At 44.0% G+C, this 15,328-nt stretch overlaps 1 protein-coding gene across 3 annotated transcripts in view; it reads right to left on the minus strand.

Annotated features, from left to right (window-relative positions):
• UBE3C (ubiquitin protein ligase E3C) overlaps positions 1 to 15,328 on the minus strand; it is a 116,841-nt gene that overhangs the window by 5,459 nt on the left and 96,054 nt on the right. The window contains exons 18-20 of one of the 3 annotated variants that reach the window (XM_031664971.1): positions 12,471 to 12,718; positions 10,617 to 10,699; positions 652 to 755 (exon numbers count right to left, since the gene is read on the minus strand). The exons of 1 other annotated variant lie outside the window; for it this stretch is intronic. In XM_031664971.1, the coding sequence (XP_031520831.1) occupies position 755; positions 10,617 to 10,699; positions 12,471 to 12,718 (332 nt within the window). In that variant the 3' untranslated portion in view covers positions 652 to 754. Of the gene's footprint in view, positions 1 to 651; positions 756 to 10,616; positions 10,700 to 12,470; positions 12,719 to 15,328 lie in introns of those variants that run through there. One more of the 3 variants, XM_031664970.1, reaches the window with a different exon arrangement.

The raw sequence follows: 15,328 nt of genomic DNA on the forward strand, positions 1-15,328 counted from the left end.
GCCTCACAGTGCTCACATCTTTTCTTGTGTGGCACTCCATAAAGACAAGGAAAGCCTGCACAGATTCCCCTTCTTGTCTCCAACTCTCCTTTCACTTCAGAGGCCCTGCAGGGCACAGGGAATGGGGGTGGGGGCTATGGGGGAGACTCGAAGTGCACGTCTTCAGTCTTATTTTCCTCATAGTTGCCTCCAGTGATCGAGCCACAATATGATACATTTTGAGGAGCTTGGAGTTGACCCTTCCTTTTTTGTTTTTTTGAGACGGAGTTTCCCTCTTTTGCCCAGGCTGGAGTGCAGTGGCACAATCTTGGCTCATCACAATCTGTGCCTTCCGGTTTCAAGCGATTCTCCTGCCTCAGCCACCCAAGTAGCTGGAATTAGAGGCAACCGCCACCATGCCCAGCTATTTTTGTATTTTGAGACAGGGGTTTCACCATGTTGGTCAGGCTGGTCTCAGACTCCTAACCTTGTGATCTGCCCGCCTCAGCCTCCCAAAGTGCTGGGATTACAGGCGTGAGCCACCACACCTGGCTCAACCCTTCCTTTTTTTCTTCGACTTCTAGTTCTGTGGCTCCCAGGTTCAGGCTCCAAAACAAAGAAACCCCCGACCCTGCTCACCAAAATATTTCTAGAAGATAGAAAACTTACATCTTCATGAACAAGGAAGTTCGCCAAAGTAGCAAACCCATATTCCCACTTCCACTGACAAGAAGCAAACAGCTGAGCATTTGAGGGCAGTTTTTACACTCCTGCTTCTGAAAGACAGTAGGAATTAAAACAAACAAACAAACAAACAAACAAAAAACGCAGGCCCAGTCTCAAGGTATCCCATATAACCAAGAACTACTTTCAACAATTAGAAGAAAACATCTTTCAAGTTTCAAAATTCTACTTTTGCCATATAGGGGAATAAAATATCAGACTAGAAATCTGTCAAGCCACCTCCTGAGAAATTTGAGGATACTGATGCCTTCGATGATACAAGATTTTGTTACCATGGGGTACTGTATCCCTAACAAGAGCTGACGCTCTAATGGCTATACTCCTTCCAGCTTTAGAACAATAGCACCCATGAACTCCAATTTATACTGACTGCTGCTTTCTCTAACTTTTGTGACACTGGCTCAGTCAGCCACGTTACCTACCGCATGATTCCTCTGTAACAGCTTTACTGGGGTATCATCCACATAACTTACATTAAAAGGTTTTATTATATTCATAAAGTTGTACAACCATCACCACAATCAATTTCTGAAGATTTTCATTATTCTAAAAAGAAACTCCACATCCCTTAGCTGCCACTCCTGGTTCCTCCCAGCCCTGGCGATCACTCATCCACCTTCTGTCTCTTTATATTTTCCTGTTTTGGACATTTCACATAAATGGAAGCATGTCTTTGGTGATTTCTGCATCCGCTCTCTTTCACCGAGCAGAACATTCTCAAGGTACATCCATGTGTGCCATGTGTCAGTGCTTTACCCCTTTTTATGGCCCCGTAATACTCCACTGTATGGATGAACCGTATTCTGTTTACCCATTTGCCAGCTGATGGGCCTTGGAGCCATTTCCATCTTTTAGCTATTATGAATAATGCTACTGTGAGAATTTGTGTGTAAGTTTTTGTGTAAATATATGTTTGCTGGGTCAAAAGGTAAGTAACCTTTTGAGGAATTGCTAAACTTTTCCAAAGTGGCTGCACTGTTTTACACTCCCATTGGCAATGCACGAGGACTGATTCCTCCAAATCCTCACCAACCCTGCAATTCCTGGTTTGATTCCCACCGTGCTCGCGGGTGTGCGCGGCAGCCTGTGGCTGTGCTTTGCCCTTCCCTGACGACTAGTGATGCGGGCCATCTTTGCATGAGCTGATGGCCCATTTGCTTGCTGCCAGTCCCTGGAGAGATGCCCAATTGGATCCTTTGCCCATTTTTAATTAGGCTATCTTTTTATCATGGAGTCCTTCATATATATGCCACAAGTATCTTCTCTTTCAGTGTGTTGAATTTTCAGATTCTTGATGGTGTCTTTTGAAGCACAAATGTTTTTAAGTCCAGTTCATTTTTCCTTTTATTGTTTGTGCTCCTGGTCTCATAGCTAAAACAGGATTTTTTTCTGACTATGTTGCGACACTCAGCAGTCCATTTTCCCGTATGCCCTGCAGCGCTCTGTGTTCCTCAGAACACTCTGCGTGAGTAGTTGTGGTCTCTTTTGCACCCTTGAACCACTGGGCACAGAAGGGAGGTAGGCCCCCTGTGCTATCCTTACTGCCACTCCCAGACCATCCTTTCCTTCCTTCCCCCTTAAAATCCCTGGCTTTCAATCTCATGCACTGGGCTTGAGCATCCATTACTTCTCCCAGGTGCAGTTACTGCCCCTTAAATTCAAGATTTTAGCTTCTGAGAGTCTAACGCACTCTGGTGATAATTTTTGGTGACATCTGTGGCCCACAGTTGACTGTCATTCTAACATCCTGGCTGTCCCTCAACTCCACCTTAGCTACCAATTCCTTCAGCCCTGTCCTCCAAGTGGCATTACCAGTAACTAAGTCCCTCTGATCTTAGCTATAACCACCCCTACACTGACTCCCTGAAGGACCTCGACTCCACAGGTCTCCTCTCCCATCCAGCTTCCCTTGCCCTCAAATCTCCATTCATGGATTAATTTCCTCTCTCAACAGCCTAGATTCAAAGGTAGGCTCTTGTGACCACTATGAACTTGCAACCAATTCACCCTTTATTATAGTCACTTGGCAAAAAACCCCATCCCTGGTTAAATCCGACTCTACATCCTCGTCAGACCCACATAGCTGTTCATGGGTGTAGAAAAACAGGCAACCCACGTGGCTGGTCTCACTTCACTTTATATTAACGTCAAGTGAGCCCTACATTAACTGGCAATCCTATTATATTTCCATAGTCCAGTAATTCTCAAATTTTACTGTGTATCAGAGTCACGCTTATTAATTTAAGCCTATTCGTAGCTTGCTGGCCGCGTGTTGTGGCTCACACCTATAATCCCAGCACTTTGGGAGGCCAAGGCAGGTGGATTACTTGAGGCCAGGAATTCGAGACCAGCCTGGCCAACATGGCGAAACCCCATCTCTAGTAAAAATACAAAAATTAGCCAGGCGTGGTGGTGGGCACCGTAGTCCCAGTTACTTGGGAGGCTGAGGCACAAGAATTGCTTGAACTGGGAGGCAGAGGTCGCAGTGAGCCATGCCACTGTATTTTAGCCTGGGCAAGAGCGAGACTGTCTCAAAAACCCCCCCAAACCAAAAACCAAAACACACAGCTTGCTGAGCCCTAGCCCTAGAATTCCAGATTCAGAAGGTCTGGGGGGGAGCCCAAGAATCTGCATTTCTAACAGATCCTCAGGTGAGGCAGGAGGCTGGACTGGGAACGTTGCTCTTCCCATCCTCGCCTTCTGCTGCATCACCCAGAAAGCAGCAACAGTGGGAAGCAGTCAGAATGAGCTCCTGCTCCCCAGCTCATGCAGCTGCACCCACAGTGTTCCTCTCCCTCTTCTTGGACACACGGCCTGTGGCGCCCCCTGCTTCAGCACCAGACCCCACACCCTCACTCTGCAGGGTGCAGTTCCTCTCTCCCTCAGCAATTCCACTGACTCATTTCCAGCAGCACGCGCACATGCCGTTACTTCTCCCATCTTCAGAATACAGCTTTCCTAGCCCCATATCCCTTAAGCGGCTGCTCATAGTTTTCTTGATAACCAGTTCCCCAATTCTTCTCCAATCCTTCCTCTTGTAACTGCTCTGAAGTCTACTGCTGCAGAGTGCCCTCATCACAAACCTGTGGCTCCATCCATTTTCAACCAGTGAACACACTCATGGAAAAGCACTTAGTCCACAGCACAGAAAATGCCTAGCACCTTGGAAGCCCCCTGCGCCCCTTCCAGTGTTACCCTCCCAGGAGCATCAGGATCCTGCCTTCCAAAAACTGCAATGAGCTTTGCTTGTTTCTGAACTTCTATAAATGAAATCTGACAAAATGTACTTTTGTGTGTCCGGATTCTCCAACTCAATGTTAGGTCTGTGCCGTTCACTCATACCATTTTGAGTAGCTGTAGTTTGTTCATTCAATAAGTCTTGTGACTATCCTACAACTTATTTATTATTATTATGCTTTTGAAGGACATTTGTGTAGTTTCCAGTTTAGGGGCTATACAGTGTTACTATAAACATTCTTTCACATGTATTCTAATGAATATGTACACACTTCTGTTGTGATGTGATGTATTTTCAGCTTTCATATGATACTTTAAGAAGAAAATCCTGACATTTTCAACCCATGTGCTGAGGTTTTTGCCTTCACCACGCCACAGAAATCACTTGTCCACTGTGCTAAATGACATGGCCACTTCTCAGTGCTAAACCTTACTTGGTCTAACGGTACCATCACACAATACCCACCTTTCTCTCCCTTTCAAACACCATCTGTATTTGGTACCTGAAATTCCACTTTTCTGGTTTTCTCCCTTACTTTCCAGCTTCATCTCCTGAACTTCTATTAGTCAATTCTCCACTCTCTGGACTCTAAACCTTGGAGAGCCCTGGGGCTCAGTTCTTCATCTCTTTTCTTCTCTAGTGACACCTACACCCTGTGTGATCTAATTCAGGCTCATGACTTTAAGTACCCTGGGAAAGCTGATGGCTCAGCCCAGATATTGCCTCTGAACTTGAGGCCCCTATCCTCAACTGCCCCCCATTAAGCCTCCATAAGAATGACTCCCTCCCCACACCTGCTCCTGCCCAGACCTTCCCCAGGTTAGTCAACATGACCTCCATCCTTCTAGTTCTCAGAACAGAACCCAGGCGGTCCCCTTACCTTCTCTTGTCCTCACACATCCCAACATCTGATTCATCAGCAAATCTCCTTGAATACGATGACTTCTTACCAGCACTACCACCAGGTCGTAGGCAGCATCCTCACTCCACCCGAACGACGTGACACTCCATCTGGTGTCCCACCTTGAGTGCGTGACCAATGCAAGCTTATACCAAAGCCAAGGAGGCCCATGACAACACAGGCCAGATTCTGCCAGCCCTCTGTTGGTGTCGCCAGGAGTCCCCACTGGCCTGTCTTACTCCAGAGCGTGACCTCCACCACTTTACTTACTGCTGCCTCTCAAAGCTGATTTTGAGTTTAGAAACAACAAAATTAACACCATACACCTTCATTTGGCTTTTATTTCAAAAAGTTACATTTGCTAAATCTAAATGAATATTTAAATGTTTAAAAGGATTTACATGGGCCCTATTTTATCATTATTTTGAGACAAGGTCTCTGTCACCCAGGCTGGAGTGTGGTGGTGCCATCATGGCTCACTGCTGCCTCTACATCCCAGGCTCAAGCAATCCTCCCACCTCAGCCTCCCAAGTAGCTGGGACTACAGACACATAGCACCACGTCTGGCTACTTTTCTCTTCTTTTTTTTTTTTTTAGCAGTAGAGACTAGGTCTCCCTATGTATGCCTAGGCTGGTCTTGAACTCCTGGGCTTAAGTGATCTTCCCACCTTGGCCTCCCAAAGTGCTGGGATTACAGGTATGAGCTACTGCACCCAACGCTATTTTTTAGATTATTTGTTGTCTTTATTGCACAAATAAGAGCCAAAGATAAACAGGAGACTTTAAGTAGGGCCAGCAAGAGTGTGTGCTTCTAACCTTCATGGTGACAAACATGGCCCAGAAAAAAGAGAATGGTCTCAATATCATACTGATCCATTCTCCTCATGAATTTCAGATGTTTAACTATTGCTTGGGAGTGATCAGAAAAATAAACAGGAAGTAATAACTCAACAGTAAGCAAGACTTACTTAATCCAAGGGCAGAAAGAATTTACCTTGTGGTGCTAAACCTACAGTGAGAAATCTTTTTTTTTTTTTTTTTTGAGACGGAGTCTGGCTCTGTCGTCCAGGCTGGAGTGCAGTGGTGCGATCTTGGCTCACTGCAAGCTACGCCTCCTGGGTTCATGCCATTCTCCTGCTTCAGCCTCCTGAGGAGCTGGGACAACAGGCGCCCGCCACCATGCCCGGCTAATTTTTTGTATTTTTAGTAGAGATGGGGTTTCACTGTGTTAGCCAGGATGGTTTCGATCTCCTGACCTAGTGATCCACCCGCCTTGGCCTCCCAAAGTGCTAGGATTACAGGCGTGAGCCACCGCACCCGGCCAAGAAATCTTATTTAGGTGCAGCAATCAACTGAATTCAGGAATACATCTCTCATTTTTACTGTAGAATCTAAACCATTTGTATTTTATGGTTAATTCTGAAGAAATAAACTTACATAGAAAACCGTCTTGCCGGGTGCGGTGGCTCGCGCCTGTGATACCAGCACTTTAGGAGGCTGAGGCAGGCGGATCACTTGAGGTCAGGAGTTCCAGACCAGCCTGGCCAACATGGTGAAACCCCATCTCTACCAAAAATACAAAAATTAGCTGAACAGGGTGGTGGATACCTGTAATCCCAGCTACTCAGGAGGCTGAGGCAGGAGAATCACTTGAACCCAGGAAGCGGAGGTTGCAGCGAGCATCTCAGCTCACTGCAAGCTCTGCCTCCCGGGTTTACGCCATTCTCCTGCCTCAGCCTCCCGAGTAGCTGGGACTACAGGCGCCCACCACCTTGCCCGGCTAGTTTTTTGTATTTTTTAGTAGAGACAAGGTTTCACCGTGTTAGCCAGGATGGTCTCAATCTCCTGACCTCGTGATCCGCCCGTCTCGGCCTCCCAAAGTTCTGGGATTACAGGCTTGAGCCACCACGCCCGGCCAGAACAAGGTATTATACAAGAGAAGCTCTGCCTCTTTAAGGGCTAAGGCAACTAAAATGACTAGTATTCACCTCAATTTAGATGTTTAAAGCTTCAGCAAATTCAGTGAGCATTTTACAAAAGGATGCTAATGATGGAGAAAAAGAAACTTTCCAACTTTTGAAAATCTCAATATAAACTGTTAAGTGCCAATATTATACTACATAATACAATAAATGCACACTGAATTCTACTGTAATAAAAAATTATAAACCATGCTGAAGTTATACAATCTAATTAAAATTTTCAAATATATAACCAAGATAATATCAAATAATCTGATTTATAGGCATGCCATTCCAATTAAATCAATATTCTAAAGCAAGAAAAAAAGCCATTTTCAAATAGAATTCAAATATGATAAAGGCTTAGCCTCAATAAATATTCTGAACTTAATTGGTTTAAATGGACCTAGGTGCTTCTATCTGTAAAAAAAAGTTCAAGATGACATTACCACATCCTTGGGCTGTTTATTTATTCCCTGTCTGCAGCCTGATTTACAGGCGATAAAATGCAATCATGACCCACACCAGAAGCAAGAATCATTTGCTAATGGAACTTTTAATTGAGAAGTGGCCAGTGACAGGAGGTAATTCTCCCTCTGTAGGATCACTCCTGAAGACCTCTTTGTACTTTATCACAGTAAACAATCACTAACATATGCATTAAAGAAAATTTAAATACATTATGACCCAATAAATATCATAATCAATCAATATACAATTTTCATCTCTTAAAGACGTAATGTTCAGGTACCACACTATTAGTTGTTGTACTATTACACTTACTTAGATCTGAGCAATTTTTAGCATGTTAGTACAAAGTTTAACTCTGTCATCAGATGGTTGATGTTTTGGAAGTTGGTAACCCCTTGGGAATTTCCATGCAGAAAATAATGTAAGGAAAGTCTTAAATATGTGAAACTAAGTTAACTACCATCCTCAAACAACTATAGTTTTGTTATTAGTCTAAACTTTACTATTTTAAACAGCCTTAATAAGATATAACTTACATAAACTTCATTTGTGGGAGAAAGGTTTAAAATCACAAATTCTCTTCCCTGGATCTTGTGTAAATATATACACATTCCAAAGTACAGTACTGTACAATGACATCATATTCAGAATAATTTCAATTATAAGCAATATGTCAATAAACAGGAGAAAATGAGTTTATCCTCACCAGACTTACATAACTATTAGCTTCTACATTAATCAAGACTGGATGATTTATACATTCAGGAAGAAAAAGTAGTATATAATCTTAAGGTTTAATTCATGCAGATAAAATTAATGCTGTATCTTCTGTAACTGCATTGTGCGAAAACCACTAAGTTTACAGTTTTTCAGGTTAGCCTAGCAAAACACTCACCTTTATTTTCACATATATATTATTAAGTTAGAAGGTTCTTGGGCTCACTTTAACAGAAAGAACTATGGGATTTCATTGTAAAGATTTTCTTTTCTCTTTTTTTTGAGACAGAGTTTTGCTCTTGTTACAAAGGCTGGAGTGCAATGGTGTGATCTTGGCTCACCACAACCTCCGCTTCCCAGATTCAAGCGATTCTCCTGCCTCAGCCTCCTGAGTAGCTGGGATTACAGGCATGCACCACCACGCCCAGCTGATTTTGTATTTTTAATAGAGACAGAGTTTCTCCATGTCGGTCAGGCTAGTCTCGAGCTCCCGACTTCAGGTGATCTGCCCGCCTTGGCCTCCTAAAGTGCTGGGATTACAGGTGTGAGCCACCATGTCCAGCTCATTGTAAAGATTTTCATACAATGAATTATGAAATGTACATCCTCCAGAGGAAGCTGAAACTGAGAAGTAGGCTGTGTGACCATCAACGAAGAGAGAGATGCTATCCGCAAACTGAAACCAAAGCCAGCTCACAAATCAACATCAAATCAACATCAAATCAACACCTGAAATCTGCCACCTGAAATATGGCGAGCCTGAAGATGATGATATAACACATACCGTTATGGTAGTGAAGTCATGTTGGAGCCCTTTCTCAAACCTGAAGAGCACTTAAAATCACTGGGAGTCTGAACAAAGAAACAACTGGGGCTGTGACAATGCATTTCAGAGAGACACAAATAAAGGGGAATTATTCTATATCCAGGATAGACTGATTCCTTCCCACTACCCCTGCTTAACAAGGCTGCGGTTCTACTCCCATTTGCTATACATAAATACACACATAACCCATACTGCAAAGCTACAGTAATCAAGACCATATTGCGTAAGGGCAGACCCACAGTGTTAAGTGTATAGTCTACTAATTTTCAACAAGGGTGGCAAGAACATGAGGATGCCTAACTCATACAATCTACAAAAATTAACTCAAAAAAGATCAAAGACCAAAATGTAACGGTTAAAACTACAGAACTGTCAGAAGAACATACAGGTGGAAATATTTGTGATTTTAGGTCAGGGAATGGATAAGACACCAAAAACAAGCAACAAAAGAAAAAAAAACACATTAGACTTCAAAATTAAAAGTGTTCATTCTTCAAAGGAAATCATCATGAAAGTGAAGAGACCACCCAGAGAAGGAAGAAAATACTTGCAAATCATTTACCTGACAATGTTTTAGCTTCCTCAGAAAATATAAATTTCATAACTCATTGCATTTCAGGGACTTAATAATAAAAGACAATCCAATAAAAAAATAGGCAATGGACTTGAATAGACATTTCTCAACAGAAGTCATGGAGCACATGAAAAGATGGTTAACATTATTGGTCATCAGGGAAATTAAAACCACAACGAGACACCAATTCCCACCCACTAGAATGGCTGCAATGAAAAAGACAAGACTAAGTAAGTGCTGACAAGGATGTGGAGTCACTGAAACCTTCACAAATTGCTGCTGGGATTGTAAAAGGTTGCAGACACTTTGACGTGGAGTACTGTACAACCTAACACTTTCATGTCTAGGTATATGCCCAAGAAAAATGAAAAAACTATGTCCAAATAACAGCCTGTATACAAATGTTTGTAGCAGCATTATTCATAATAGCCAAAAGGTGGAAACAATGCAAATGTACCATTGCACTCCAGGCTGGGATGAGTAAGTAAACAAAATGTGGTGACTGGGTGTGGTGGCTCACACCTGTAATCCTAGCCTTTTGAGAGATTGAGGCAGGAGGACTGCTTGACACCAGGAGTTCAAGACCAGCCTGGGCAACATGGCGAGAGCCTGCCTCTACAATAAAATGAAACAATTAGGTGTGGTAGCAAGCAACTGTTGCCACAGTTGGCAGGCTGAAAGCAGGAGGATTGCTTAAGCACAGGACTGAGCCGTGTTTGCAGCACTGCCTAGGTGGCAGTCTGTTTCAAAATGAACAAAACAAACTCCAAAGTGTGGTATATCCATACAATGAAATAAGATTCAGCCCTTAAAAGGAGTGAAGCTCTGACCTATTAGGACATTAATGAAACCTGAAAACATGCTAAATCAAAGAAGCCAATAACAAAAGGTCACAAATTTATAGTCGATAAAACAAATGATTCCACTTATATGAAATGTCCAGGAAAAAAAAAAAAAATCCATACAGACTGAAAGTAGATGAGTGGTTGGCCAGGGCTGGGGGAGGAAGGGCAGGATAGGGAGGGACTACGTAGGGTTTCCTTTTTGGGATGATGACACTGCTTCCAAGTTAGATATTGGTGATGGTCACACAGCACAGTGAATACATTAAAAACCACTGAACTGTACACTTTAAAAGGTTCAATTTTCCATGATGTGAGTTATATTTTAATAAAATTGTTATGTAAAAGAAGTCATAAAAGTACCATCTGTTTTGCAGGCACTGATTTCCAATTAAGCTACTTCTCAAAACAGGCACTCCATGCACTATGCTTCTCGGAGAACAGAACTACCAATGAGATAAAGAAATTTTATTACAAAGTTGAAAATGAGTATAGCTCTGATTAATTCTTACAGAAATTAATCACAATAGCAACATTAATTTCTAATTTATTTATTTATTTTTATTTTTAGAGACAGAGTTTCACTCTGTCACCCAGGCTGGAGTGCAGTGGTGCGATCTTGGCTCACTGCAAGCTCTGCCTCCCAGGTTCACGCCATTCTCCTGCCTCGGCCTCCCGGGTAGCTGGGACTACAGGCGCCCGCCACCACGCCCAGCTAATTTTTTATAGTTTTAGTAGAGATGAGGTTTCACCATGTTAGCCAGGATGGTCTCGATCTCCTGACCTCGTGATCCGCCCGCCTCGGCCTCCCAAAGTGCTGGGATTACAGGCATGAGCCACCGCGCCCGGTCTTAATTTCTAATTTATTTAAGAATGTTAGTAACAGGCCAGGTGCAGTGGCTCACACTTGTAATCCCAGCACTTTGGGAGGCTGAGGCAGGTGGACACTTGAGGTCAGGAGTTCAAGACCATCCTGTACAACATGGTGGAAACCCCTATCTCTACTAAAAATACAAAAATTAGCTGGGCATGGTGGTGCACACCTGCAGTTCAGGAGGCTGGTGCAGGACAATCCCTTGAACCTGGGAGGTGGAGTTTGCAGTGAGCAGAGATGACGCCACAGCACTCCAGCCTGGGCAACAGAGCAAGGAGAGATTCCGTCTCAAAGAAACAAACTAGCTAATAATAATTCCTTAATACTCAACTTGATAAATGTCACTCTAGCAGGTAGAGCTGTGTCCCCCTAAAAGACAAATTCAAATCCTAATCTGTGAATATAACCTTCTATGGAAATGAGGTATTTGCAGATAATCAAATTAAGATGAAGTCACACTGGATCAGGGCAGGACCCAACTACAATGACAGGTGTCCTTATTTTAAAAAATAGAAGGCAATGTTGACACAGACACTCAGGGAGAAGTCCACATTAGCGCAGAGGCAGAGATCAAAATGATGAATCTACAAGCCAAAAAACGTCAAGGGCTATTGGCAAGACCAGAAGAACGGATTATTCTAGAGCCTCTAAAAAGGAATCTATGCTGCTGCTGACACCCTAAGTTTGGACTTCTGGCCTCTAGAACTGTCAAATAATACATTTCAGTTTTTCTAAGCCCCCCTCCTCACCCCCAAAAGCATGTGGTGATTTGTTGCAGCAGTCCGAGTAAACTAATAGTCACTAGGCAGTAACTTACTGTCTTAGTCCATTTTGACTGCTTATAGTGGAAGACCTGAAACGAGTAATTAATAAAAACTGAAATCTATTTCTTATAGCTGGAAGGCCAGGAGCCCAGGGTCCAGGGGCAGCCCCTGGTGAGGCCTTCTCAGTGGTGGGGACTCTGCAGAGTCCAGAGGCGGCACAGGGCATCACAAGGTTAGGGGCTCCCTCCTGTAAAGTCATCAGGGCCCCTCCCACAATAAACCACTCATTCATTCATGAAGGCCGAGCTCGCATGATCTAATCACCTCTTAAAAGGTTCCACCTCTCAATACTGGCACACTGGGGATCAAGTTTCAACACGAGTTTGGAGGGGACATTCAAACCATAGCACCTACTTAGATAACCATACAAATTTGTTTCGTGCAGTGCTTTTGCAACATTTAGCATCCAAATTTAAAACACACAGTATTTTATGATAAACTTGGATAACAACCACACATAAACATAAAATATCAACATCTTTTGGTCCGAGGTCTATTTTTATATGAAGGTTACTTTACCTTTCCAAGCATTCTGCCTAGGAAGTAGTAATGTCTGGCAAAAGAATCTCCCACAAGCATCTGAGCAGCCGGGTTGGGGTACAGAAGCCCTTCATTAGTAGTCTTAAAGAACCCCTGGTTGGGGTTAAATCCTGACTTCAGTAGTTCATTTAAAAACTCTCTGAAAATACCACCACCATCAATGCCAGCTTCATCCAGGCCATGGGCATTGAGCAAGTGCACACGGATCCGCTTTTTCAAATCAGGCTCTGTTCAAAAAAATGGGAGGGTGAGGAGGAAAGATGTTACAAGAAAGCAAAAACATCAACTGGCCTTACAGGAAGGCTTGGGGAAGGGGTGCGAGGATCTTAGGGACATTTTAACATAGGACTCAAAACAGCAATGATATTATCATTATTTTTTGAGACAGAGTCTTGCTCTGTCACCCAGGCTGGAGTGCAGTGGCATGATCTCGGCTCACTGCAACCTCTGCCTCCACGAACTCTCAGGGAGTTGGTCCTCCAGAGTCTACAGCAAGCTTGTCCTCAACCTGCAGCCTACAGGCCGATGTGGCCCAGGATGGCTTTGAATGCGGCCCAACACAAATTCTTAAATTCTTAAAACATTAGTTTTTTTTTTTTTTTCCTTTTTTCTTTTTTGAGACGGGGTCTCCTTCTGTCATTCAGTCTAGAGTGCAGTGGTGCCATCTCAGCTCACTGCAACCTCCGCCTCCAGGGTTCAAGTGATTCTTCTGCTTCAGCCACCCCAAGTAGCTGGGACTATAGGTGTGCGCCGCCATGCCTGGCTAATTTTTCTATTTTTAGTAGAGATGGGGTTTCACCATATTGGCCAGGCTGGTCTCGAACTCCTGACCTTGTCATCTGCCCGCCTCAGCTTCCCAAAGTGCTGGGATTACAGGCATGAGCCACCGCGCACAGCCTGTGATTTTTTTTTTTTTTTTTTTTAAAGCTTATCAGGTATCGTTAGTGTATTTTACGTGTGGTCCAAGACAATTATTCCTCTTCCAATGTGGCTCAGGGAAGCCAAAGGATTGGACAACCCTGATCTATATGATCTTTCAATAGCTGTATTTGGCTGAAAAGGGGGGAAAATTACTGGTTATATAATTTGCCACAAAGAGTAAATTAAGGCCAGGTGCAGTGGCTCATGTCTGTAATCCCAGCACTTTGGGAGGCTGAGGTGGGTGGATTGCTTTGAGGTCAGCAGTTCGAGACCAGCCTGGCCAACAAGGTGAAACCCCATCTCTACTAAAAGTACAAAAACTAGCTGGGCATGGTGGCACATGTCTGTAATCCCAGCTACTTGGGTGGCTGAGGCCGGAGAATTGCTTGAAGTCGGGAGGCAAAGGTTGCAGTAAGCCAATATCGTGTCACTGCACCTCAGCCTGCGTGACAGTCTCAAAAAAAAAAAAAAAAGTAAATTAAAACATTGTCTTTGGGCACAGAGGTTCACTTCTGTAATCCCAGCACTTTGGGAAGCCAAGGCAGGACTGCCTGAGGCCAGGAGTCCAAGACCAGCCTGGGCAACACCAGCAAGACCCTTTCTCCACAAAATATTAAGAAAAGCTGGGCATGGTGGTGTGTGCCTGTAATCCCAGCTACTCAAGAGGATCACTTGAGCCCAGGAGTTTGAGGCTGCAGTGAGCTATGACTGCACCACTGCACTCCAGCCTGGGTGAAAGCGAGACCCCCATCTCTAAAATAAAAATTAAAAAACCCCCAAAACAGGCCAGGTGCGGTGGCACGAGCCTGTAATCCTAGCACTTTGGGAGGCCAAGGCAGGTGGGTCACTTGAGGTCAGGAGTTTGAGACCGGCCTAATATGGTGAAACCCCGTTTCTACTAAATACAAAAAAAATTAGCCAGGCATGGTGGTGCACAGCTGTAATCCCAGCTACTCAGGAGGCTGAGGCAGGAGAATCGCTTGAACCCAGGAGGTGGAGGTTGCAGTGAGTCAAGATTGTGCCACTGCATTCCAGCCTGGGCAACAAGAGAGAAGTTCCATTTCAAAAAACAAACAAAAACCCAAAACCAAAAAAAACCACAAGGTGGACCAAGTTAAGATGTGATCTGATAAACAGGCTGCATCAGAGAACAGCTTTGGGGAAGTAAGTGAAATGTCCTTTATCCTTTCGTGAGAAAGTTCTACAGGTGCTTTGCAGAAAAGATAGGGTGAAGGAGAGGCGAGAGCTGGGGAGAAGCTGCTGCATGAAGTCAGGGGAAGTGGGAAAGCACCGGCACATAGCGTACATTCGACACTTTCACAGACCCCACGCGCTGCCGCCCTCTGTCAGCTTTGGTGCACAGTCACCCACACATATCTGCCCTGGAGCATCTCAAGGGACACATAACCTTTAGAAGCATCCTGGAAAAGGGGTTTAGCAGAATGCTTGATACAGCCTCCAGGCAATCTCCTCAAAACCCTCTTTATCTCAACATTGCTATGTACACATGTCAGTAATTTTGAAGTTTCAGTACCTGGAGTGTAAATAGTCTATGATATGTGTCAAGTAGGGCAAATACAATTTACTGGACTGACTGAGGCTTACAGCCACCACATACCAAGTTCCCATTCACTGAGAATGGTCGCTGACTGAATGGACAAGATGGGGCCACTCTGCACAACAGCAAGGATGCAGTGCTGCCTGGCTGTGCCACCCAACCTCTGGCTCAGTGTCCGTGTCACCCTTGGGAATCAGGTAAACACATCTAAGCCATTTGGCTCCAGCTTGCTTTCCTGCTTCTGGAAGAAATGTCCTCTGCTTCAGGAAGAAATGGTAATTCTGCCCATTAAATGAGATAAAATAAAAGTAACCAACCAACAAAAGCAGACAAGTGAGGCTCTCCAGAACTGATGACA

This window comes from Papio anubis, chromosome 4 (genome assembly GCF_008728515.1).
Source record: "Papio anubis isolate 15944 chromosome 4, Panubis1.0, whole genome shotgun sequence".
Classification (NCBI taxonomy): Eukaryota; Metazoa; Chordata; class Mammalia; order Primates; family Cercopithecidae; genus Papio; species Papio anubis.